This window comes from Zalophus californianus, chromosome 8 (genome assembly GCF_009762305.2).
Source record: "Zalophus californianus isolate mZalCal1 chromosome 8, mZalCal1.pri.v2, whole genome shotgun sequence".
Classification (NCBI taxonomy): domain Eukaryota; kingdom Metazoa; phylum Chordata; class Mammalia; order Carnivora; family Otariidae; genus Zalophus; species Zalophus californianus.
This window is the reverse complement of record NC_045602.1, coordinates 21,796,312-21,822,297: the sequence shown is the minus strand read 5'-3', so window position 1 is coordinate 21,822,297 and position 25,986 is coordinate 21,796,312. Positions and strand designations below refer to the sequence as shown.

Here is a 25,986-nt window from a genome sequence, read left to right as displayed (position 1 = left end):
CCGGCCTTGGGTCAACTTTGGCCTCAAGTTTCTATCTGGACCCCAGGGCAAGGCGTGGATGATCCCCGGGGTGCTAAGTGGGGGGGGGCGGTGCCGCGGGAGGAGGAGGGGCCTGTGAGGGTGTGGCCATGGGAAGCCCCTCCCCCAGTGCATCCTGATGGAAGATGCTGCGGAGCTGCCTCCCTGTGCTCTCTCTGGAAGGGGGTCAGGTGTAGCACTTCCCACTGCTCACCCGGGTGACGTTTGTTCAGCCCCTCGTCATCCGGGGGCAACCCGGGGGAGGTGTTCTGTTTCCTGTGCAGAGTGAGAGCGGCCCCCTGCCACCTCATGTGTCACATGTCACTGACCGTGGGAAGTAGCTACTGCTCTGGTCTCAGGTCAGACCCGCATCAAACCAGGACTGTTGCCCCCAAGTCCTGCTGCCCTTGCCTCTTCCCACACGTCTCACCTCTGGAAGGTATTTCTCATGCAGCCAAAGCCACCCGGGCCTTTAATTGGCTCTGGCCATCATTTGTGATTTCTCGCAGAGCTCCCAAGAGCAGATGTATCACCCTTGAGAGCACTCGAGAGGCAGTTTGGCATTGCGGACCAGGCAGGCCTGCATCTGAACGCTTCTGCAAGTCGCTCGAACCCTCAGAGCCTCGGCTTCCTTACCTTCCTTACCCTCCTCACTGCTCTGAGAAGGGAACCACAAGTCCCCTTCTCAGAGCAGTGTCAGGGCTGTGTCAGGATCCAGTGAGACATGTGCTCTAGCCCTCCCCAGGTGACACATCACCTCACCGCCTCTCCCCGTGACAGGCACCTGGGAGTCGAGGCAGGAGTGGCCAGCCCCACTGCCGGGTGAGAGACTAGAAACCCGGGCGGGTGGAAGGGCCGTCTGGCGGGGCGAGGGCTGGGACTGGGTGCCATGCGGGCACTCGCCCCACTGGGCTCTCTGCCCCTGCGAAAACCATTCACGAGGCCGAGGTGAGAAGTGAATCCGGATTTCCTTCCAGAGGTGGAGCGTCCTCCCACACTGCTGCAGATGACACTGATGGGACCATTTTCAAAGTACTGCTTGCGCCCGAGTTCCCTGGCAGCACCCAAGGGAACAGGCTGTGGAGGGCTTGGGGACATGTTTGTCCGGCACCCTGGTCCCAGGCCTGTGTCACTGAGTCTAAGATAAACAAATCCCATCCCAGCTTTTCAAGAGTCCTGGTCCCAAGGGCCCTTCTCAGCCTGCTGGCTGGAGGCTTTATTCCACTCATGTCTTTTCTGATAACTTCATTTGTGCCCCCAGAGACCTCAGACTTATTTAAAAATAGAAACATAAACAACATTGTTTCTGAAATGCCCCCCCCAACTTTGGGCCTCCTAATGAGGTGCTGGCCAGGCTGGCCGGGGCTCTGTTCCCAGGATTTTCGACCCTCTGCAGGCTTCGGGCCTCCTGCCGCCTCCACAGGGACAAGATGCCCCACAGCTCTGGAGGGCTTCCCAGTGGCAGACGCCGCAGTGTGGAGGCTGGTGCTATGCAGCCAGCTCAGAGCTGTAGGCCACTGCGGCTCCATACAACTGGGGTCGGGGACACATTCACCCAGGTGCGGAGGGACAGGCCAGACCCAGCACGGGCCCAACCACAGCCCCTAAGGAAGCCACAGGCCCCTCTGTGTGCCAGGCGTGGGACCAGTCCCCCAGGACTCTGCCCGCGAGTCTCCCAGGCTGACAGGCTTGTTGCTCGGAGTCCTGGACCGGGGTTCGCGATTTGTGGAAGACTTTGGTTTTCCCCACCTGAACAATGGACCTAATGAGAGCAGCCGTGCCTACCTCGGAGGGTTTTATGAAGACTGGATGAGAGGAGGGGATGTGAAGATGCTAGAATGGTCTGAAGAGGATCTCGGGCAGCCTCCATAGAGGAAGAGCTTCTGGACAGAGGCAGTGGCTTTGCCCCTCTGACCTCACAGCAGGGCCTGAGAAGGAGGGGGGCAGCGTCCCTGGATAACCACCAGGCTGCTGGAGGGACCCCAAACCTCACCTTCAGGAAGGCAGCTAAGAAATGGATGTGTTCTACCTGAAGAAAGACTCCAGAGGACATAACCCTTTTTATGTATTTGCTGGCAGGTGAAGGAGGATTTGGAGCAATTAGATCGGGTTAAAATTCCTAAACAGATAGCACTCTTAGAAGCCAGAACAGGCTCATTCAGAGAGCAAGCCACTTGTCCCTGGAAGCATCCCAGAGTGAGCTGGCCAGACTGTAGTGCGGGGGGGGGGGGGGGATCAGGCCTCAGGCAGCGGTGGCCCACCTGCCCAGGACGTTGAAACAGAGATGATCGGTGTCCTTCCATTCCCTGAACGTCCCTGCGTCCAGAGCTCCAGCCAGGAGAGGGGTCATCTTCCTCTCTCTTTCTGCCTGAAGCCAGATGTCAGAGGGAAGTGTGACCAGCAGGCCAACCCCATGCCAAGGGGAACTGAAGCAAACATCTAGACCCAGACACCAGATACCAGACTCCGGTGACAAAGACTGGAGATGGCTGGAGGCACCTACTTCCTCCCGCTCGCTGGCCCCTGTTGACTCAGAGCCCCTCCTTTGGCCAGCACCCCATGAGTTCCCCAGGACTCAAGTGCCCCCCATTTTCAGGAGGGCAGTCAGGGAGAACAGCTGGTGGGCAAGCCTGGATCAGGGATGGGTCAGTCCCTTGTCCGCACAAGCTGCTGTGCTCTCGGTTCTGGGCAGAAGGCCTCTGGCAATAGGGAGAATCCCCAACGGGAGGGGAGGCTGCCCAACAGGGCCAGGCAGTTGGGGGGACCCCACCTCTATCCACAGGTGCCCCCCTCCTCAGAGAGGCCTCTGAGCCAGCAGGGACCCCGAGGGGCCAGGGAGGCCGGGACCACGGTGCTCTCCCCATCATGCAGACCAAGACAGTGAGACCAAGGCAAGTAGCACAAGGAAGCTGACAACACTGTTATAATCCGGTCGAATTATCAGGAAACATGCTCACTACTTGCTCGTTATCAGCCCGTGGCTTTATACTTTGGAATGCATCTGGAGAGACAGAGACAGACACCATGAGATGAACTGCAAGCTTCTTTTTTTTTTTTGTTAATTTTTTTTTTAAATTTATTCATTTGAGAGAAAGAATGAGAGAGAGAGAGCACATGAGAGGGGGGAGGGTCAGAGGGAGAAGCAGGCTCCCCGCCGAGCACGGAGCCCAATGCGATTGCGGGACTCAATCCCCGGGACTCCAGGATCATGACCTGAGCCGAAGGCAGTCGCCTAACCAACTGAGCCACCCAGGCGCCCCTGAACTGCAGGCTTCTTCAGCTGAACTTCCATTCCCATCGGCGCTTCCTTGCTGGCCAGGCAGGAAAGCATCCACCAGCTCCTCACGGGGTCTGAGAGCTGAGTCCAGCTTTGCCTGGGGCCCAGCCCTCGCCCTTCAGAGAAGAAAGCGGAAAAGAGAAGCAAAAGCCCCTGCTTCCCAAGCCTCTGGGAAGGAGAGTTTGTATGCACTCTTAGCAAAATGTCTCGGAAGTGCACTTTTCTTTTTTAACTCGCTCTTTATTTATTGTTAAAATGGTATGTCAGCATTCAAATACATTTTCTAAAAACCTAATCCCTTGGTATCCAGCCACCCTGACAGAAATTGTTATTTCTTTTGTAACCTTCTTCCCCTGGGCACACTTCATTTTACATCACTGTAGACATACAGAGATACAATTTTATTTTGTGCTTTTTCTCCCATTAGGCGCAAATATGTTTTTTCGGTGTTGTTACATAGTCCGTGTAATTATTTTAATGGTTGCATAATTGCATTGAGTTCTGATTTACTAAACCACCCTCTCAATGGCAGGACATTACCATTGTTCCCAGTTTGGGATTTTTTTTTTTTTTGCTACTATAAATAATTTTGCAATAAACATCCTCGTGTATTATTTTCTTCATTTTAGGAAATTATTTTCTTAGTTTAGATTTCCAGGTTCCCCTTGGAGGCATGAGAGAGATAGGGCCGTCCACTTTGGGAATTTGAACTATGCAGCCATTTAGATGATAATTATACTGACTATGTAGCAACATGGGAAAACATTTATGCCTCAAGGTGGGGAAAAGCACAAAATAAATGTAAAACCTGGGCTCCTAAATATCCCTAAGCCAAGCCGATGATAAAAGGGCCCTCAAGACTTCTCTCCAAGTTGACATAAAAGGTCACTTTGCATGAGGTTTTTCCAAGGGCGTGTGTTGGTTGGTGTCCCATCCATTTTCTCCATCCTTGAGGAGGGTCCTATGTGAGCACTCCCTCAGCATTTCCTGCTGAGAAGCGGCAGCCCTAGCTCCGGGGTCTCTTCCTGCTGTCCACCTTGTGCCATCCTGAGGTCAGGAGTTGCTGTGGACCCAGGTGCAGAGCTCCACATGCCTGCTGTGACCTAGCATCGTTTCATCCTGCCATCACCACTGCCCCCCACCCCTGGCCCCCAGTGCCAGGATTCCTAGGACATGTTCCACTGCTCCCCTTGCTCCTTCGTGAGCTGCCATCAGCACCAGTCAGAACATGTAGCTCAGAGCTCAGCCTGGATCTGCCTGCTGACCCAGGAGTATGACACCTCTGTGCACATTTTTTCCCATTTTGATGCAGCATCTTCCTGGGACACACTCCATGGCAAGAGCTCAGGTTTGAGGGTCAGACAGACCTGGGATCAGGTTGCCGCTCTTCTTCTTTACTTGGTTAAGTTCTTTAACCTCTCAGCTCCTGGGTTCTGTTTATCTATACAATGAACTGACTGATATCTACCGTGTGGGTTGTTGTAAAGAATAGATGGGGTCACACACGTGAACGAGAATGGCGTAGCACGTGACATGCAGTAAATATTTAACAAGCCCCGGTTTCCCCCTGGGGTCCAAGGGAAAATGGGGATGAGTTGAGGTGCCTAGAGGGCTGGGTCCCTAGTAAGCGCTTAATGAATGCGTAAGTAATGATGAGCCATTGCTGGCTGGGCCCTAGGCAGTCAAGGGCAGCCTGCCCTGGTTGGAACAATAAAGGGGAAAGTGCAGGAAAGGAAGTTGGGGGCTTCAAAAGGCCAATAATCGAAAGTATCAGGAACTGAAAGGTTACAGGACATTTGAGAGGCTTTGGTTTGGACTTTGTGATATTTAAAGACTCACTGAGCATCACAGAGGGAGCGTAGCCCCACCCCTGGGCTGGGGGGCGAGCCCCTTTCAGTTTATATCTGTTGATGCAAAGTGAGGGGCAAAATACAGCAACTGCTGTTGCTTAGATTGCTGATAAAAGAGAAATTGTTGTCTTGAGGCAAAGATATACATCCTACAGAGTTCACAGAGGAACATGTTCCCAGGGTGCCCTGGGGTGGGTGGCCCCAAACAGCTGCAAAGCTGCCCCGACACTCCCCTCAGGAAGCCCCTCCTGCTTACAGAGAGGAAGGCCGCTTATAAACAGTAGGCGGGAGCCAGGGGGGCCTGAGGGGCCCGGACAAGCGGGGGAGCTCAGCTCTGGGCAGCTCCCGAAGGTGCCTGGTTGGCCCCAGGGTGACCCCATCACGTTAGCCAGGCTTTCCTGCCCGGCACCAACTGCCCTTCAAGGACAGGTACAGACCGTGTCTTAGGAGATTTTTATATTGGCTCTTTGGAACTTTGCATTTTCCACAGAGAAATGTATAAACTGTTGTTAGGTCCCCAGCCTGAGCCACAAGTTGGCGCCACTCCTGTTGCAACGGCGTCAAGAGTAGAGGAACAGATCCTGCTGCAGCTGGGGAGCCCTAAGGACCTGGGGGCCTTCCTGCCCTGGGGAAAACCCTTGGCTGCCCGCCACCTTTCCTCCATTTGGATGCCCTATGAGAGAACATGGCCCCCCTCCCCCATTCTTCTGTTCTTTTTTTGGGGGGGTGGGAGGCTTGCAAAGGACAAGGAGGAAGGGCTCTGATGCCCCCCCTCCGTCCCTTCTGCCCTCATCTTCCTCACATCTGCTTCACTTCCTATTTACCCAGCAAAAGCCTTGATCTCTTCACCGATTTCCATAAAAACTCCACTTGGGCCAACCGCTGTACGGATCTGGGTTGGCGCTGCAGACGGGGTAGGGAGGTAGGGAGGTAGGTCCTGGGAAGGGTCGCATCTTGGATCATTGGCATTCGCTGTCTCTCCTCTCTCTCCCTCTCTCTTCCATCGGTCCCCCTCTCTTTCCACAGCCTAGAAGGCCTCTTGGGGTGCCCACGTCTCCCTGCTCCTCTCTCCATCCAGACCTCCCCGAGCATAGGGGTCTTCCTGTTCATAGGACCCACCTCCCCAGATGCCCACTGCTCTAGGATCCATAGTGTTGTTTTTCCTCATTATCTTTGTGACTCAACAAAACCGCAAAGCTGCGGGATTGAACTGGAGAGTCCTTCGTAGGACACCAGGGCTTTATTTGGTACTCCGGGAGAAGTGGTTTTCATCAGAGGGTGTAAGGCGGTAAATGGAAACATTTCTGAAATAAATCTGGCAGAAATTGGAAGACGGAAAGCAGTTGAAGGACACGTTCTCAGGAGAGACAGTTTGTCGCAGGTGGAATTGACCGTGTGTAGTGAGTTCAGAGAAGGGAGGGCCGCAGTGGGTTGGAGGGGATGGAACCTACCTGCCTCTGCGGGCGGGGGGGTGGGGGGGGCTGGCCACAGCCTGAGGGAGGGAGGGGGTGCGGAGGGAAGGGAGAGAGAGGAAAAGGAAGCTTTGTGAGGTATCCATGCAAAGCAAATGTTTGCCAGTTGGGTGTTTGCCCTGGGCTGAGGCTGGAGGCTGCCCATGCTGCCCACCACGTGTCCTTATAAGCCCCGTCCCCACCCACGTCCTCGTTTGGGTGGGATGCTCTGTCCTGGAGGGGGGAATGTGGTGGGGGAGGGGGCAGCACCTGATGTCATGTCTCTGCCATTGATTAGCACTGTGACTTTGACCGGGTCACTTAGTCTAAGGATTGGCTACATAAAAGCCACCTGGGCAGCTTGATAAGATACAGACTCTCGGGTCCTACCCCTACAGGAGCTGACTCAGAAAGCCCATGAGGGGGGTAAATGGATGCAAATTTTGGTGAAAGGTCCCTGTGGGCTTCAGACACACAAGCAGTGGACGTGTTAGTGTCTTTGTGAGTCTCTAGTCTCAACCCCCAAATGAGTTTACGCATCAGTTGGCACTCAACATGTCAGCCCCTTTCCCGCCCCCTCTCCTCCCCAGGCTGCTCTCCCTTGAGTCCCCTGGAGATTGCACACGGAGGTGATGCCTCTGGCCACAGTCAGCTGTGACCCTGAGGAAATGTTGGGCCATGGGCACCCCCTGGAGCCAGAACTAACATTTCTACTCTCCCCATCAGCAGGCAAGGTGCGCGCCTGGCAAACAGGTAGGCCCAGGCACCATCTTTGCTTGGGAGCTCAAAAGGAGTAGCTCTGCCAGGGCCTGGGGCTGCTGGTGATGCTGATGCAGGAGACGGTGGAGTTGGGGTGATACAAATGGTAGCTAGTGTTTATTGGGGATCTGCCAGTGGCAGGGGGTTTGCAAATCTGATTTCATTTGATCCCCATAAAACCCGATGAGCAAAATTATGATTCTGCCCATTTTACAGATGGGAGATGGAGGGGCCCCAATGTCTGCCCGAGGTCACACAGTTTTGTTTTTGTTGTTACCCTTGTTACCCAGGAACGTGAACATGGTTTGAGGTGTTGTTAGGCATTCTACAGTTGATCTCGAGCTGTTAAAAAATAGGCTGTACAAATGTGAGTAGACACTAATCTATAAAACGGCTAAGTTTGTCTCTCCTCTAATAGGTATTGGTAAACCAGTGAAGGACAGCTGGGCTTTTGGGTCCCCCCCTTTTTTTTGTTCCTCCTTATTTTTCCTTTGCTGCTTGGGCAAGTTGCTCTTGAGATTGTGTAAACCTCAAAAGCTGCAGATACCAAAATCTTGTAGATGTCAAACAAAATTATTCTACCGGCTTTTTAGAGTCAGTCTGACTCTAGAGCCTCTGCTCCTTCCATTCTCTACCTTGAGCCTCCCACTGCACGATGCCAGGCCCCTGGGCCACCCCCCAAAACAACGCAGTGCCCTGAGCTCCTCCGTGCTAGCAGGTATCTCTTCTGGAAGTTTCCTCAGGGCAGTCGCCGGTACCTGTGGGCCTGAAATCTGGGCACAGACTGGGCTGGTGGGTCTGAGCCAGGTTCAAGCCACGTGGTCCCATGGATGTTTAATAATATTTAACATTTTTACTGCCTTTCTCCCCTATTTGTTCCATTAATGATCTGCCTCCAGCTGCCGGCAGGACACATTCTCAGCCTGTCCCTGCCAACCCATCTGTCACTCGGAGACAGCTCCCATACGGGCCTCTCTGTTTTTAGACTTCAGGAAGGTTGAACATCTAAAACGCAGAGACTGTCCCTTTTTTATAAACAATGGGCCTGGCCAGCTGAGGAGTGCATTCACCTAAGTGAATTTTTCATCCCTCACCCTCCCTGTCCCCAACTCCCCTTAAATGGAAATGTAAGGCTTCTCTCCACCTGGTGAAGATCATACAGACCAATCTGGGTCTTTCAGAGGTTTGAGGGTCCAGTTGCTCTCTCCCACATAACATTTTTATCTACCCAGCCAGAACCTGGGCAGTCTGGAAAGCGGGGGAAGGGGCTGGAGGCCATGCAGAGAAAGAAGGAAGGGGGACCCCTGTTGCCTGGCCTTGTTTCCTAGTCCCCTCCACAGAGCATCCCCCAGAGTCCCACTACATCTTGCTCCCTGCCTGATCCGGCGTTGGCTCCTGCCCTGTCTCTGTCTCCTGGCTGGTTTCTCTTCCTGGGCAGCTCATAGCAACACTACCCCTCCAAGCTCTTGTCATTTGACTTTGCTTCGTACTCGATTCAGACATGTCTACCCCCACCTGTTCCTGAAGATAATTATTTAAGTGCCTAAGTTGAGTCCCATAAAGGACAGAGGAGGCATCTCCATCATTTGGAGGGTCCTGGGAACTTGTTCAATGCCTGGTGAACAGTAACTCACCTTAGGCATTTGCTACAAGGACTTGAAGTTCAGCTTCATGAATTTTGTGCCCTGCATCCCTAGCTGAGAAGCCATATCCTTCAGCTCCTCCAGTTTGTTCTCTGAGCAATTGCCAAGTGTCGGGGACATGGGACTCAGGGTAATGCCTCAACCCCTGCTTGCTTTGTGTGTGCACAAATGTGAATTTTAGAAATTTTCTTGGAGTCAAGAGTAGCAGTGCAGACAAAGCATTGAATTAGGAGTTTGCATTCTCCTTCCCTGGGCTTTGGTTTCCTCTCTGTAAAATGGAGTGGTGATATCCATCCGGCCATATGCCTGCAAGATAGTCACAACCCAAACCAATAGCTTGCACACAGTAGGTGCTCACCCCTGCTGGGTTTGAATTCTGACCGAACAACTTCAACTCAACACTGCCACCTCCTGGCAGAGTTACTCTAGTGCTGAAGGGTACAGGGGTTCAGACCCAGAACTAGGAATTCCTCCTGGCCAGTGGGTCAGAGGAAGAGAAACCTTCCGTGAAGGGACATCCAGCTGATCCATTCTCAGTTCAGCCCAGAAGCTCCATCTACCTGTGGCTTCCAACCACTGCCCCTTGGTGACAAGCTCCTTCATGTCCTTGGGGGCCACTTCCTAGGGGCAAGTAGCCCAGGAACACGGGGTTAGAAGGGGCTCCATCTCATAAACCTGGAATTCTTGACACTCTCTTTTCCTCCAGTGACCAACTCCCACCCTTGGGTGAAGGGCCTTTTTTTCATTTAAATAAACATTTAAGTCCTTTGTTTTCTAATATAAGCACTTAATGCTGTTAATTACCTTGTACACAATGTTCGCACCGAATACCACAAATTTTGATATCTTGTCTTCATTTTCATTCAGATCACATTATTTTCTCATTTCTTTTGTGACTTTTTGACTCTGGGGTTCTTCAAGATACCTTTCTGTTACTGATTTCTAATTTAATTTTGTTGTGGTCAGAGAACATATTTTGTATGATTTAAATCTTTTAATATTTATTAAGACTTCCTTTATAACCTAAAATATGATCTATCTTGGTAAATGTGCCAAGTGCACCTGAGAAAAATATGTATACTACTGTGTAAGGTGGAGTGCTCTATAAAATGTCGAGTAAGTCAAGTTGGTTGCTAGTCTTCTATTTCCTTAACGATTTTTTGGTCTATTGTTCTATCAACTATTGACAGAGGGATATTGAAATTTCTAGCTATCTATATGGATTTGTCTCTGAAAAGGATTTAAAATGAGAAAAAGCTCTTTCATATTTACTCACGTATTTATCATTTCTGGCATTCTTCATTCCTTTGTGTAGATCCAAGTTTCCTTCTGGTATTTTCCTTCTTCCTGAACGACTTCTTTTAATCTTTTTGTAGCTCTGGTCTGCGGATGCATTCTCTCAGCTTTTGTTTGGGGAAAAATAAGTCTTTTGTCTTTAGGTTTGAAGGATATTTTTGCTGGGTATAGAATAATAAGATGAGAGCCTTTTTTCCCCTTTCTCTCAGAGTTAAAGATATTGCTCTGTATCTTTTGGTTTGCTTAATTTCATTTTTATCTCTGTTCCTCTATACGTATGTGTTCCACCCCACCCCACCCCAAAAATATTTTCCCCTTTATCACTGGTTTTTAGCGATCTGATTATGCTGTGCCATGGTGTGGTTTGCTTCAAGTTTCTTCTGCGTGGGTTTTGTTGAGCTTCTTGAATTGATGGGTATATAGTTTTCCTCATCTTGCTTTCCTCCACCTTCTAGAACATATTATTTTGTCTAGAACATGTTATTTTGTCTTATGTCTGTTATTATGTCTAGAACATATTTATCATTGTCTTAATGTTTATGCCTGCTTATTCTGTCAGTATCATTTCCGGATCTGGTTTTTTTTTTTATTAGTTGTTTTTTCTACAGGTTGTGGGTCTTATTTTCCTACTTTTTTGCAGGACTGCTAACTTTTAATTGGATGCTGAATATTGTAAATTTTATATCGTTAGATGCTTAATTTTGTTGTATTCATTTAAATGTTACTGAGTTTTGTTCTTGGATGAAGTTTTGTTCATTGAAATGAGTTCAATCTTTTCAAGGTTTGCTTTGAAGATTTATCAAGGCAAGTACTGTATATCTTTATTACATAACCATGGTACACTTAACAAAACTGATAATAAATTAAAATTGGTGGGACATCACAAACTGTATGACAAACTTTATTTGGATTTCACCAGTTTTCTCATTTATGTCCTTTATCTGTTCCAGTAGCCACTCCAGGCTCCCCATGTTACCTTTAGTCTCCCCAGTCTGTGACAGTTTCTCAGTTTTGTCTTTCATGATATTTTGGACAGCACTGGCCAGGTATTCTTGTAGAAACTCCCTCAATTTGGGTCTGTCAGATGTGTTTTCTTGATTAGACTGGGGTTATGGATTTGTGCAACAAATAACCACAGAGGTGAAGTGCCCTTCTCATCACATCCTATCAGGGAATACATGATATTGACATGACCTATTACTGGTGATGTTAACCTTGGTCACTTAATTAAGGTGGTGTTTCTGGATTTCTCCACTGTAAAGTTACTTAGTGGCTAGAGCTAGAAAATATATGTATGTATAGTAACTTATATATACTACACACCAGTATTTATTTTTGTATATATCACATCTAGACTTCCCCTCTTGCTTATTTGTAACATCTTGTGACAATGAGAAACTTGGTTCCTATTATCTGTTATTTATTTATCTATTCGTTCAACTCCAGTATCCACGTAGTTTCAGAATTGCCAACACACACACACACACACACACCTGGGAGAAACAAATTTGCTAGGTAAGGCACAGTGTTGGTTTATGACTCTTTTTGTCTTTAGACTATGTACCCAGTCAAACCACCATTCCCGAAAGTTATTTCCTAATTCCTTCCAGTGAGGTTTTGTCATACATTTGAAATACAGTTACTTTTATTTGTCATGGTCCCCATTTCATCCTAGGTTTACTAGCATCTGGGTCTTTAAAACTTTTTAAATTTTTTATTTGCATTCTGTAAACTTCACTCATTGTGGAGTATGGCTCTATGGGTTTAAACAAATGCATAGAAGGGTGGATCCACCACCACAGTACCACCATACAGAGCAGTTCCATCACCCTAAAAATTTCTTTGTGAGTCTCTTTTGTAGTTAATTTCTTCTCCTCCCCCAACCACTGACAACCACCTGTTCTCCATCCCTATAGTTTTGCATTTTCCAGAATGTCATACAAATGGCCTCATATAATATGTATTCTTTTGGATCTGACTTCTTTTGCTCAGCAAAACACATCTAAGAATTATCCACACTGTTGCATGAAATCAATACTTTGTTCCTATTTATTGCTGAGAAGTATTCTGGTATATGGATATACCAGGGTTTGTTTATCCATTCACCTGTTGAAATACATACTGACTGTGGTGGCTTGCCTTTTCACTTTCTTAATGATGTCTTTTGAACAAGATAAATCCTTATTTTTAATATACTCCAATTTATGGATTTTTCCCCTTAATGATCAATGTTTTTTGTATATTGTTAAAGAATTTTTGCCTCAAGATCATGAAGATGTTCTCCTATGTTTTTGTCTACAAGTTTTACTATTGGCTTTCCATGTTAGATCTATGATCAGTCTGGAATTTATTTTTATGTATGGTGTGAGGTAGGAATCAATCCAACACGACTTATTGAAAAGACCTTCCTTTCCCTCACTCTGTTGCAATGTGATATTTGTTATAAATCAAGTAGTCATCTATGCGTGGGTCTGTTTCCGAATTTTTATTCTGGCCATTGATCTGTCTCTCCTTGCACCAGTATCAATTACTAAAGCTGTAGCAAGATCTTGATATCTAGTATAAGTGCTTCTGCCTTGTTCCTCTTCTTTAAAATTGTTTTGGCTGTTCTTGGCCCTTTGTATTTCCAATTTCCATATAAAGTTTAGAATCATCTTGTTAATTTCTGCAAAAACATCAGCTGGAAGACTTTAACTAGAATTGTATTAACTCTGCAGATCAATTTGGGAAGAATCAACATCTTAATTAAATTGAACCTTCTAATCGATAAATATGGTATATCTGGGGGAAGTTTTTAAAGGCACTAAAACACAAACGATTTGTTACACCCTTCTCCCAGGATATGGGGTCTGCTCACCCAATCTTGCACAACAATGAGAAGTCTTTTGGGCAGCACTTTGCTCAGTAAGAGTCTGTGTCAGTAACCTCAGGCCTCCATTCAAGACCCAGAAAGGACTGGCCTCTTATATACCCCTCCCAGCAGACACCTCCATCTATTCCTTTCCTTGACAGATGCTTTACATCTGTTTAAAATTTTTAAAATACAAACATTAATCGTATACTTTTGGCAAGAGTTGGTAGCAGACAAAATGAACAAATGAAGCATTATTCAAAACCAACAAATGCTAAAAATTAAGACAGTTTAATTAGCAATGAGAAGTTTTAAATGAAATAATGCTGTTTGATCCTTTTTAAAAAACAAGATCTTAAAAATCAAACTTCATTGGTGATGTCACTGTTGAGTCACTAGCGTATTTTTATGTGAATTTTTTCCAGCAACTGTAAAGAGCTCCTTTTGACTATGCGCTAGTTGGAGAAATGGTGAGGAGATATTTTTAAGCTAAGTCCAAATATTTTCCCTCTGACTTTCATCTTCAAATCAAATCTCTTGTTCAATAACTTTGAAAAGATCTTTTAAAAAAATGTTAGTTTTTTGGCAGGGACTGCAATCTTTTCATTGTCAACAAACTGTAGTTTCTGTTTCCAAAAAAAAAAAAAAAATCCCCAGCATTTGGGGTTTATTTTCATCTTCTTTTGTTTTGTCATACATAGATGGAGATTGCACTACTGAGTTACCTGTATAAATTTCTATACTGACATGTTTATATTCCCTTGTTCAGAACTCCTTCACACTGGGGTGCGTGTTATTCTTGAAATGGAAGCGTTGCTTCGTCAATTGTCATCTTCTTCCTCTTCTGGAGGATTGAAGGCTTCTAAATGAGTGTGAAAGTTAATGCAGACTATAACTCTCTGGATAGGTCCCAAAATTTATTGGTTCAGATTTCAGATTGTTAAAGTAATAGCAACACAAATCTGGAACACAGTAAACTGGAACTGTGATCACTCATGAGCCTTGCTCCCTCTCCTGCCTCTTCCCAGCTGTTCTGTCTGCCAGTGGCTGGTCTGGACCCAAGGACACCAGCTAAGCTGGCGTTTAGCTCAGGGTGGAGATCAGGGAGAGGGACGGTTGGAGGAAACCTCTCCCGGGCCCTTCAAAACTATCCTTGCAGGCCCTGGCAGCATTGCTTTGCACAGAGCTGCGTGTGTGTTAAGGACACCTCGCCGCAGGGGAAGTCTGTGCCCTGGGATCTCCCTCCAGGAAGAGATGAGGCAGCGAAACTGGGAGAGGGGGAATCTGCCATTGCTGGAACAGAGACGGGCCAGGGACACCCTCCTGGCAGGTGTCCACTAGGCCTCACAGAGAACTGTACTAGCCGCCCCTTGGCCTCCAGGCCCTGGTGACCCCAGGCCCTGTGTGTCATCTGCCCTGCCACCTTCTCAGGAACAGCATCCCCCATTCCTCACTCTGGCCCCTCCACCATTCCCAAGCCTGCGGGCTTCCTGCTGCCTCCACCTTCTCTCGGCTTCTCCGGCCCAAAGTGTTTGCTCGAACTGTCCCCTCCAGGGCTGCTCCCAGTCAGCACGGCCGCTACCCACCAGAAGGCTGGAGGTGGATGGAGTTCTCACACACAGGGGCCATGGCTTTGACTTCAAGCTAGCCCCCATTTTGGCACTTTGTGCCAAAACAAAAAAAAATTTTTTTTAATTGAAATAAGCCTTTTAAGAGGTTCCAGTTCCAAGGTTTTCTACATTTGATGGTCACATGTTCTGCCTCCATCACCACCTTTTCTTTTATGTTTATTTGCCGCAAGGGACCGTAGTGGAAATGGTGCCGGGCAGACTCAGGAGACCTGGGTCCTAGACTGAGTGACCTTGGGCAATCACTCTCCCCAACCCCCACTCCGAGGCCCCTTTTCCACATCCCTGATATAAGAGGGGTTAGTCTAGATCAGAGAGCACCAGCTATCTTTGATCATGCCTCCCCAGCAATAAAAAAGTGGGGAGCATGCCCCCATAATATGTGTATATTCAAACTCGGTCCCTTTACTACAATACCTGTATGTTATGATATAAATATGCAAAATAAAACATTTTAAAGCTAAATATTATATAAACCAAATACACATAAAATACCTTAAAAATAGATTCTCCTTTCATTTATAGAACAAAATTTCCTCCTTTCACCATTGTAATTAATAACAATAGTGTAAGGGAAAGCCATGTGGTTGGATGTGCTTCATTATTCTTTTAACATCTTGCTTTAACACTTTGAGATCGGGCCATTCAGGGGTCTGGTTCTAGTTGAGTCTATTTTTAGTAGCTGTCATAGCTGGTCAAAAGAGAAGAAATGTATCATTGGCTGCATGTGTCAAATTATGGCACTCATTTTCAATCCCCTCCACCAATTAAAGGCTTTTTATCGAAATGAAGCTTGTAGATGTCCATCTGCCCTTATGTCACTCAGTGGCTCTTACAAGCTAATTGGAAAAACACTGCATTTTTATATTTTAAACAAATGGACTCAAAATCCACTGACACTCTCCATTTGGATGATTTTCAAACAGATTAGCAAAATCTGTTCCTAATATTTTCAAATATGCAGATAGAAGCATTATTTTAGGTGACTCCACATGTTTTCAACAACAAAAATCTGATGTTCAAAATATTCTCTCCAAAGCAGGAGTTCTTTGGAAAAGCAAGTGCTTTTCTCCCTCATTGCTGAAATGAGTCACCTCTACCTCGAAGAGTCAGAAGAATTCGAGTTCATTTTTCAGTGGATATCTGCCAACAGTCACTTGTCATCATAAAATGCTCAGCAAATTTGGAACGTTTGTCTTTTTGTACAAGAAACACATATAATTCCTCTTAAAGTTTGATGGCTCTTTTAAGTCCTCTGCCAAGAGATAACCAGCAAATCTCTACGTGGCTTGAAAGATTTTCAAAATCACTTCCCTTCTGATTACAAACCATTGTCTATGTTTTACTATGCTTTAAGCTCTTTAAAAAAAAAAACAAAAACTACCCACACCAATGCATCCTGTACCACTTTGTGTACTTCTGGACTTAACCTTTTGACTATGGTAGCCTGCAGGTAGTTTTGTGGGGCATTGGTTTCACAGGTGTGGCCATCCCTGCACCCTTACCCAGAATCCTTTTCATCATGGAGCAGCCACTCCATCGGTGGTTACACCCAGACAGTTTCTCCCATAACTGGTGTCTTCATTAAAGAAGTAATGTACTGTTCAGTCAATATCGCCTCTTTCCATTAGTTGCTCTCAGAAATGTGGTTCTTCATGTATTTTATTATTGAAACAGAATCTAGGAAAACCATGTGAGAAACATCTGTACTTTTCTTCAACTATTTAGCAGACTTTCCACAGCGTGAAATTTGTTCTAATGTTTATTTCCCCCACATCTTCCAACAGTATCTGTGGTCACTACATTTTGTTCTATGCACTATTCTTGTTACCACCAGCTTCCACACCAACTGCCTTCTTCCCAGTCTCTAGAAGACAAGGGGTGTGTGTGTGTGTGTGTGTGTCTGTGTGTGTCTGTGTGTGTATAGATAACAGAGTCACGTGACATGGGCCTAAGAGAGAGTGGATTGGCTTCCTAGCAACCATCCCCTCTCCCCATCACTCCCGGCAAGGCCAAGAGTGGAGGGGGGTGGGGGCCCAGGGAAGGGAAGATTGGTATCTCATTCCCTGGTTGGATATATGCTTAAGCTCACTGCTTGCTGGTCTGCCTTGCCCCTGTCTGACCATAGGAAATGAGAATTGAAGCCGGGACTTCAGTTATGTCTGACTAGATTCTCACCGTTTCTACTACCAAATAGAGAAGAACTTGTATTTTAAAAGGCAGAGTTTCTGGCCCTGACATTTTCTGGTTGATCACCGGCACTTGCATTACAAGCATTATCTTCTATTGTAGTTTCTTTGCGGGAATCTTGTTAAGCCACCATTTGCGAGAGTTAATTGAGTTAAAATTCGGCAAAGTAATTTGTGAAGCCACTTAGCTAGACACACGTGACCTGGAATACAGGTCAGGAGATAGCCCTTATCAGCATTCGTCTGAGGCCATCACTGTAAGCTTTCCAGGCAGCAGCGGTGTGGATGTGGGGGTGGGGAGGGGCAGACACTGCAGAAGCTTGTTTGTAGGTTCTAGCAAGGCAGTCTGGATTCTCCTAACCCCTGACCACTCCTGGACCATACATATGTATATACATGTGACACTAACCCTGTCACCTAGGGACCTTATTTACAACGTCGATTTCTAGGTGTATTAGTTTGCTAAGGCTGGTGTGACAAAGTACCACAATTATGAGGCTTAAACAACAGAAATTTATTGTCTCATAGTTCTAGAGCCTAGCAAACTGAGACCAAGGTGTCTGCAGGGTTGGTTTCTTCAGAGGGCTGCGAGGAAGAATCTGTTCCCTGCCTCTTTCCTAACTTTCGGCAGCGTGCCGGCCATCATTCCTTGGCTTGTAGATACCTCACGCCGATCTCTGCCTTCATCTGCACAGGGTGTTCTCCTCGAGCGCATGTCTCTGTGTCCAAATTTCCCCTTTTAATAAGGATACAAGGGGCACCTGGCTGGCTCAGTTGTTAAGCGTCTGCCTTCGGCTCAGGTCATGATCCCAGGGTCCTGGGATCAAGCCCCACATCAGGCTCCCTGCTCCACGGGAAGCCTGCTTCTCCCTCTCCCACTCCCCCTGCTTGTGTTCCCTCTCTCGCTCTCTGTCAAATAAGTAAAATCTTTTAAAAAAAAAAATAAGGACACAAATCATATTGGATTAGAGACCCACCCTACTTCATATGCCCTCATCTTAACTAATTATATCTAGAAGACCCTGTTTCCAAATGAGGTGACATTCTGAAGTACAGGGGTTAAGACTTCAACATACAAATCTGGGGGACAGACACAATTCATCCATGATGCTGGGCTACACCCCAGACCTTCTAAAACAGGACCTCTGAGAGTGGGAGCTCACACTTCATTTTCTTAACAAGGACCTTCGGTACCTTGTTTGTTCACTAAAGCTTGAGAGGTTACATGGCCACCTGAGGTGACACAGACTGTTCTCTCTCCCACCTCAAATACATAGGAGCACCAAATAAAACTAAATCATGGATGTTAATATGTAGCTTAGTTCAAAAGAAGTGAAGAAGAAATTTTCATGTGCCATAAATGGAGAGATCAAAACTAGAGGGCTAAGCATTGGCTGTTGCTAAGAAAACCCTAAGGAGTGTTAGACAAGGGTACAGGCCCCTAGAGGCAGTGGCGGGGTGGTGGAGCTGGGGCTCAAATGCCCTTGAGGGAGGTAATAGGCACACTGGGTACTTGAAGCAGAGGAACTAATCCTTTTGCATGAAGCTTGGGGACTTGAAAAGGTACCTTGTCAGTGAAAGTCAGTGAAAGGGGGACTAGAAAAACCAATCAGAGATTTGTTTCACCTAATTAAAAATTGGGCAGATTGGCCATTCAGATCTGCTATGTGAACTCACAGAATCAAATAGCTTTCTTAGCTGAGGTGCATCTAAGGAAAAAGAATTTGGGTTGGTTGAGGGGAGAGATGGGGGTCATTCTAGAATACTACAGCAAAGTTGGGATCTGGTAAGGCCTGCCAGCAGGCAAGGAAGAGTTTAGAACAGGCAGGGCTGGGCCCCTGAGGAACTGGAGGAAAGAAGTACTGGTAGAAAGCAGAGGAGGATGCCAGGGAGGAATTTGCCATGCTTCTGATAGATAGGTGAGGGCCGGGGAGGCATGAACCTGACATTGATAGGCCTCCCCACTCCTCCTCTCCCACAGGTCAACCCTTTCAGAGACCGAATCTGCAAAGTGTTCTCCCACAACGATGTGTTCTCCTTTGAGGATGTGCTGGGCATGGCATCTGTGTTCAGTGAGCAGGCCTGCCCCAGCCTGAAGATCGAGTATGCCTTTCGCATCTATGGTGGGTGACTAAGTGGTGGTGGTGGGTGGGGGTCAGTGCCATAGAGTAAATAGCAACCTAGAATCCATCAACTTCAATTCACTGGTGGGATGATGTTCCTTGGGATTCACTTGGGTGTTTATGGGTATTAGCATGTTTCTTGAATTCTATAGATTAAAAAAAAAATGGTGGTGAACAACTACTTCAATGGATAGATGCCCTCCCTTCATGCCATTGGAGGCAAATGGAGCCATGGGTGTTGTATTTTGTGGTAGCAGTGTAGGCACAACATATGGGTGAGGACTACATATGGGTATGAAGGAGATATGCTTGTTTTGTAGGAATTCAGAAATTTGAACACCAGAACTAGCCCAGCCACAAAATGGCTGAGAAATCTTGGACAAATCATTTCATCTTTCTGGGCCTCAGTTTCATCATCTTTAAAATGAGGTGTTTGAGAGAGATCATCTCTGAGGTCCTATGACATTTTTTGATCTCTGGTTTTGTCTGGATTAGCCATAAGATACTGCAAAAGTTCTGCTCTTCAGCAGGCTCATGTTCCCTTAGCACAGCTTACATGCCTGGAATTCTCAAAAGAAATTAAAAGGAAAGAAACAAAGAAATCTTGGGAAGTTTTCAAACAGGCCATGTACAAGGCTTCAAGCTCATTGTAACTATTTCTTGGCCCCAAAGGACTTGTACATTCAGGCTTGCATAGTTTGATATTTCATATGCTTTCCCTTCCAACCAGGTCCTCCCTGTCTCCACACAGTGGACACCATCTTATTCTTGCCTTGCCCAAATGGATTTGGATAAAATGGAGTGGAGAAGATTTAAGCCTGATGGACCCGTGAGGGCTCAGTTTTCTCAACTGTAAAAAGGACTTAATGATATTTTTGTAAGCCCTACGTCCTCAAGCTTAGTATCCAGTAAACGCAAATGAAATCAGATCCCCCTGCTGAGAATAGCTGAGTAAGCTCTTATCATACTGTCACTTCCACAGATAGCAACTACAAACTCAAATACACACACACACACACACACACACACACACACACACACACACACACAGAGGTGCCTGGGTGGCTCAGTCAGTTTCAGCTTCCTTCAGCTTGGGTCATGATTCCAGGGTCCTGGAATTGAGTCCTGAGTCAGGTTCCCTGCTCAGCAGGGAGTCTGCTTCTCCCTCTCCCTCTGTCCCTCCCCCACTCGTTCTTTCTCTCTCCAATAAATAAATAGAATTATATATATATATATATATGCAGGCACTAGAATGGTACCAGAAGCAGAGAGTTGACATTTAAAAGAAAGAAATGGTACTGGATGGTCCCCTCCCCTTTTTATAAACTTTTTTAGCCTAAAGGTGGCTTTCAGTGAGGGGCATCATACAGGACTGATAGAAACTTTGAACTCTTTCTGACTTGAAGAATCAGAGGGTTTGGGGCAATTTTCCCCTGAAAAGTGAAAAGAAGGGAAAGTCCATGAAAGAAAGCCAGACAAAGGAGCCCAACATCTGTGTATGAACAGATCTCTTTCTGACCTCTAAACCATATATACAAGGGCAGACTCAAAGCAGCTCAGGTAAGGATAACAGAACTGAGATTTGAGTGGCCACCGCATTTGAACAAGGTCCCTCTGTGACAAGGTTTGCACTTTAAGTCCTATCAATTGCCTGATAGAATAAAAAAAAAAAAAAACCAGCACTCTTTAGAGGAATATAACAGAATCCAGACAATAAATCATTTATAATGTCTAAGATACAATCCAAAGTTATACAAAATACAAAAATTTAAAAAAAACCAGAAATGTCTGAGCTACAATCCAAAATTATTCACTAGACAATTAAAAATATAAAATTGACATATTCTCAAGAATGGAGCCTGACTCTGACATGACCCAGATGTTGGAATTAGCTGATAAGTCTCTTAAAACAGCTACTAAACCTTGGCCAGTGAGGTAAAAGAAATTCATAATGGAAGAAATAGGAGGAATTCTCAGCAGAGAAATAGAAACCATAAGGAAGAATCAAATGAAAATAAAAAGTGAAAAATAAAATATCTAAAATAAAAATTCCCTGGATGGGCTTAACAGGAGAATGGAGATGACAGAGGAAAGAGTCAAAAACCTGACTCCGAAGATAGTTCAATATAAAGAATCTAATCTAAAGAACAGAAGGAAAAGAGTTAATGGGGAAGAAAAGATATTTGAAGAAGTAATGGCCCCACATGTCCTAAGTTTGATACAAGACATACATTTACAGTGAACTTTAAGCAGAGTTAAGTACAAATGAAATCACATACCCAAATTCAATTGGCTTAGTGGTCCCCACCTGTTCATTAGTCATCCTTCTTCCTTACCCCAAGTACTTCTGGGGATCCCCAGGGAGTTCTAGCCCACTAGCTGCTGCCCCTCTCTGTCGGGACTCATGCCGCAGAGCACTTGCTGTGCTGTCCCGAGCCGCTTCTGCCTCCAGTCAGTACTCTTCTGAATGGGCAGCTTTTCCTGATGCAGAGTGCTGGCCCAGGCTGAGTGCTCTCATCTTAGCCAAGAGTCTTCAGGTGGCAAGTAACAGGGACCTACCTGTGTAAAAGGCAACAGATGAGAACAGCAGTATATTCGTTTCCCTTTGCTGTGTGATAAATTACCACAAACCTAGTGGCTGTAGATGACACATTTAAAATCTCACAGTTTCCGTGGGCTAGGAGTCTGGCATGGCTTATTTGTGTCCTCTCCTAGGATTTCACAGGGCTGTAGTCAAGGCTCTGTCTGGGCTGCCTGTGACCGGGGAGGAACCCACTTATAAGCTCACTCTGGTTGTTGGCAAGTGCATTTCCTTGTGTCTATGGAGCTTAGAGCCCTGGCTTCCCACTGGCTATCCGCTGGAGGCTGCCCTCAGTTTCCAGAGGCTGGTCTGCACTCCTTGCCACATGGGCCTCCCCTGATATAGCCACTTGCTTCTTCAAAGACAGCTAGAGAGAGTCTCTTGAGTGCGTATGCTGGTAAGATAGAGTCTTATATAACGTTGTAATCACGGAAGTAACATCCCATCACTGTTGCCAAATTCCGCTGGTGAGATACAAGTCGCAGTTCCCTTCCACAGGAAGGGGACATGGAGATTATATACACATAAACACCAAGAGGGGCCCGTCATGGCGGGGGCGGAGGGCTCTAGAGTTTGTCCATCATAAGCAGCATGGAACCCGTGGGAGAACTGAAGCAGCCTCCCAAGGACGCAACTGGCAAGTGGTCAGGAAGTGAGGCAGCTGCTGTCTTCTTTTCTCTCGCTGGCTGCCTGGTCTCTCATCTCCACTTCTCTCTGTGCATTTGCTCTTCCTGCAGACTTTTATGCTTCTGTGCCTATAGGCCAAAGATGAACACCCTAGTCCCCCATTTTCTCAGGAGAGACTGATGGCTCAGCCAAATGCATGATCTTGCTACGCCCGGGCTGGGTAAACAGCCTTGTCCAACCAACCGCAGCCCAGAAGATGCAGAGTCACATAACAAACACAGCTCCCGAGGCCCACTGCTGGGGGTGGGGACACTTCTCAGAGATGGTAAAGTGTGGGCTGAGCAGATGTGCCCAAAGATGTCTGCCTCAGCTGTCTTTCCATGGTTTCCAGAGCTAAACAAACAAAAACACCCAAACCTTCAGGGAGCTACAAGAACAGCAGGTTCTCTTCAGGCTTCAAGGCACAGGAGCTAAACTGTGCTCAGCTGAGAAATGGGAAGAATGCCCTCACTCCCCAGAGGTCAGACTGAGCGCCTCAGGTCAGATCAGGACCAGATGCCACCTGTCCCCCACGCTGTCCCTGTGTCCTCCTCCAGCCCCTCTCTCCAGGCCCCCTTGACGGGTTTCCTTCCTCCTTGAGCTCCGGCACAAAAACAGAAAGCGCAAAGCCTTCATGCAAATCAGCTGTGCAAATAGATGCCTGGGGACTCATAAACTCCAAGGCTTCATCAGATATACCCAGACAAATCTGAATTCTCTTTGGGTTCAGAAGATTTGTTGCCTTACGGAGCTGTCAGCAGGATTAGAGATGGGACACGTGAATCTCTGAGCCCGGTGCTTGGCGCGTGGGAGGTGCTCAGTACATTGAGGTGGGAAGGGTAGCAATGAAGGCAGAAGAGGAAGAAGAAAAAGGAAAAGGAGAAGGTGGTAATGGCCCTGGTGAGCCTTCTTAGCCAAAGTCCAGAGACTTAACTCGATGCCCTAATGCCTTGGTCCTCCACAAGTGGCCCATGCACCAGCAGCGACATTGGCAGGAAGCCCATTAGGAATGCAGACTCCCCGGCCCCCCAGCCCTGCCACACACCTGCAGCATCAGAGTCCACATGTTAACAAGACCCCCAGCTCGGTCCTCCACATCTTAAAGTTTAGGAGACACTGCTCTAACCCATTGGTTCTCAAACGTGACTGCACACTGCAGTCATCTGGGGACTCAAGACCCACAGCTGCTTGGGCCCCAGCTGCACAGATCTGACGTAAGGTGTGCCCTGGTTGGTGGGCTTTTTCAAAGCTCCCTGGGTGATTCTCAAGTGCAGCAGAGTTTTGGAGCTACTCTACCAGTTTGGCTTGCATTCAGTTATATGTAAATGTCCATGTTTAAAAAAAAAAAAAAAAAGCCTGGAATTAGGCTGTCCAGAGCCAGGGGGAAGTAGGCGACGCCTGGCTCCTTCCAGCCCCCCTAATCTGCCATCTTTAGTATGGGACTGTTGTTCTCATCATCACAAGATGGTGTCTGTGCCTATACAGGCTTCTCATCTTCATTCCAGGCAGGAAGAAAAAAGGATGGGAGAAGGGATAAGAACCAAATGAACATTTGAAGGCACAGATGAAGTTGACTCTTCTGTAACAAGCTTTCCTGGACGCCCCACCCAGCAGCTTTGGACTGCCTTGTCCAGAACCATGTCACGTGACCACAGATAGCTGCCACGGAGACTGGACACCTGGGTATTTTAAACTGAATATGGCGTCACCCTGGACAGGAATTGCACTGCTGTTCGTAGGAAGGAAGGGGGGATCGGTCTCCGTCAAGAATCCAGCACCTGGGTTGTACCTGCTGGGCTCCCGTTTCTGCTTTGAGGGATGTTCCTGGCCTCCAATGGATCGAGCCCCCACCCTCTCTGTGAGGACTTTCACCTGTCAGAGACCAACACCCCAGCCCTGCCTTCCGGCTCCCATCGGCAGGGCTGCCACCAGATGTGAATGATCTTCAGGCAGGTGCCAGAGCACCAGCAGGAGAGCTTGCCACACCACCCCAAGACCTGACCCAGGACAGAGGGCTGGCAGAAGCAAGGGAGGCAGCCTCGGTTCTCCTGCGAATGATGGTGAAGGCGTGCCCTTCCCCACGCAACCAACGTGGGCTGATTTCTGTAAAAGGACTTCAGAAATTGCAAGGCGTAGCAGGACAGGGAGGTTGGGGTGGTGATGGCGAGAGTGTTCTGGGGGGACCTGAAGGCTGAGCCCCGATTCTCCAAGCTCTCTCTAAACTTCCTGTTGTCGGGAAACGGCAAGAGGTAGGCCCACCCCCATTCTCAGAATGGCCCCGGCTACAGGTCTGAGGCTGCTGAGGCTGCAGGGGCTGGCCAGCCGCCCAGAGCTCCCAGCCCCCACCCCTTTCCCAGTCGGCTCCGTCCTTGCACCCCCAAAGGAGGGGAACTGTCCAGGACTACATTCTACTCCAGCAAATTATTCTGTTTTCTGATGGCCTGGGACCAGAGCCATGTCACTTTGCTGCGTCTCTGCATATGGGAGCTGGGCCAGTGGGACGCCTGGGGACACGGCGGGGTCTCTGGGAGAGGCTGCGGAGCTTCTTACCAGCGGTGCAATGTCACTGCCGCTGCCCCCTCCCTCCAGTGCCAGTCCCTCGGCCCCTCCACCTGCTCCCAGCCCTCACTCACGATGTGTGCTAGCAGAGCTGCGCGGGAGAGCCCGGGTGAACGTCTCAGGACTTGACCTTCAGGACCTGGGGCCGATAAACAGTTGGCCAGGGGAGAGACATCTGCTTAGGGACTGGGGTAGTGAGTGTCCTTTCATATCCATATCCTGTCCAGGGGAACAGAGCCAAAAGTCTGAGCTCTACCCCTGAAGGATCCTGTGACATCAGCACACTTGCTCCTCCATTCCAGGACCAATATAGCTCTAGCTTTCGTTCTTCAAAGCGAGAGATTACAGTTTCCAGGGTTAGCATTTTCAGTATTTAACATCCTCAAATGACATAAAATTGAGCCTCTACTCTACCTAATGAGCATCTTCTATATTCCAAACCCCATGCCAGAAGACTTCCATGCATTTCCTTATTTAATTTTCACAGCAAATCTGTGGAGGTACTGTTAATCTGTTTATGGATGAGGAAACAGAGGCTCAGGTCATGCATTAGTTAGGGTTAAATTTGGTGGCAAATGACAGGGACCCCCAAGTGGTTTACACAAGATACCTTCCAAGATCTCTGGCAGCTACATGTTATTTCTCTAATGTGTAGAATCCCAGAGGCAGTTGTCCCGGTGGTTCTGCAAGGTCCGGGACGTAGGTTCCTCCATGGTGTCACTTTATCCTCTGTTCCCAAGGTTGCCTCAGTGTCACAAAGAAGGTATAGCCTTCTCTTTAAAGACATTCCGAGAAGTTGCCTGTGCCTCTTTTGCTTGCATCTCACTGGCCAGAACTCAAACGTGGGGCCACATCAAGCAGCAAGGGAGGCTGGGAAATACAGTGTTAAGTTTAGATGGTCCTACACCCAGCTAAAAATTGGGTGCTTCATTACAATAAGAGCAGTTATGAGTGATTCAGAGCACAGACTTCCCACAAAGTTGTAGTGCCTGGGTTTACTACCGTCTCCATCATTTATCAACGTGTGACTTCAGATAGTTCATGTGTTCACTTACTCAACAAATATTCAGTGAGTGCTTACTCTGTTCCAGGCAC

General features: G+C 47.4%; 1 protein-coding gene across 2 annotated transcripts in view; it reads left to right on the top strand.

The window, feature by feature from the left end:
• CIB4 (calcium and integrin binding family member 4) overlaps positions 1-25,986 on the top strand; it is a 47,374-nt gene that overhangs the window by 15,364 nt on the left and 6,024 nt on the right. For both annotated transcript variants that reach the window (XM_027621910.2, XM_027621911.2), the window contains exon 4: positions 18,944-19,085. In XM_027621910.2, the coding sequence (XP_027477711.1) occupies positions 18,944-19,085 (142 nt within the window). The remainder of the gene's footprint in view (positions 1-18,943; positions 19,086-25,986) is intronic.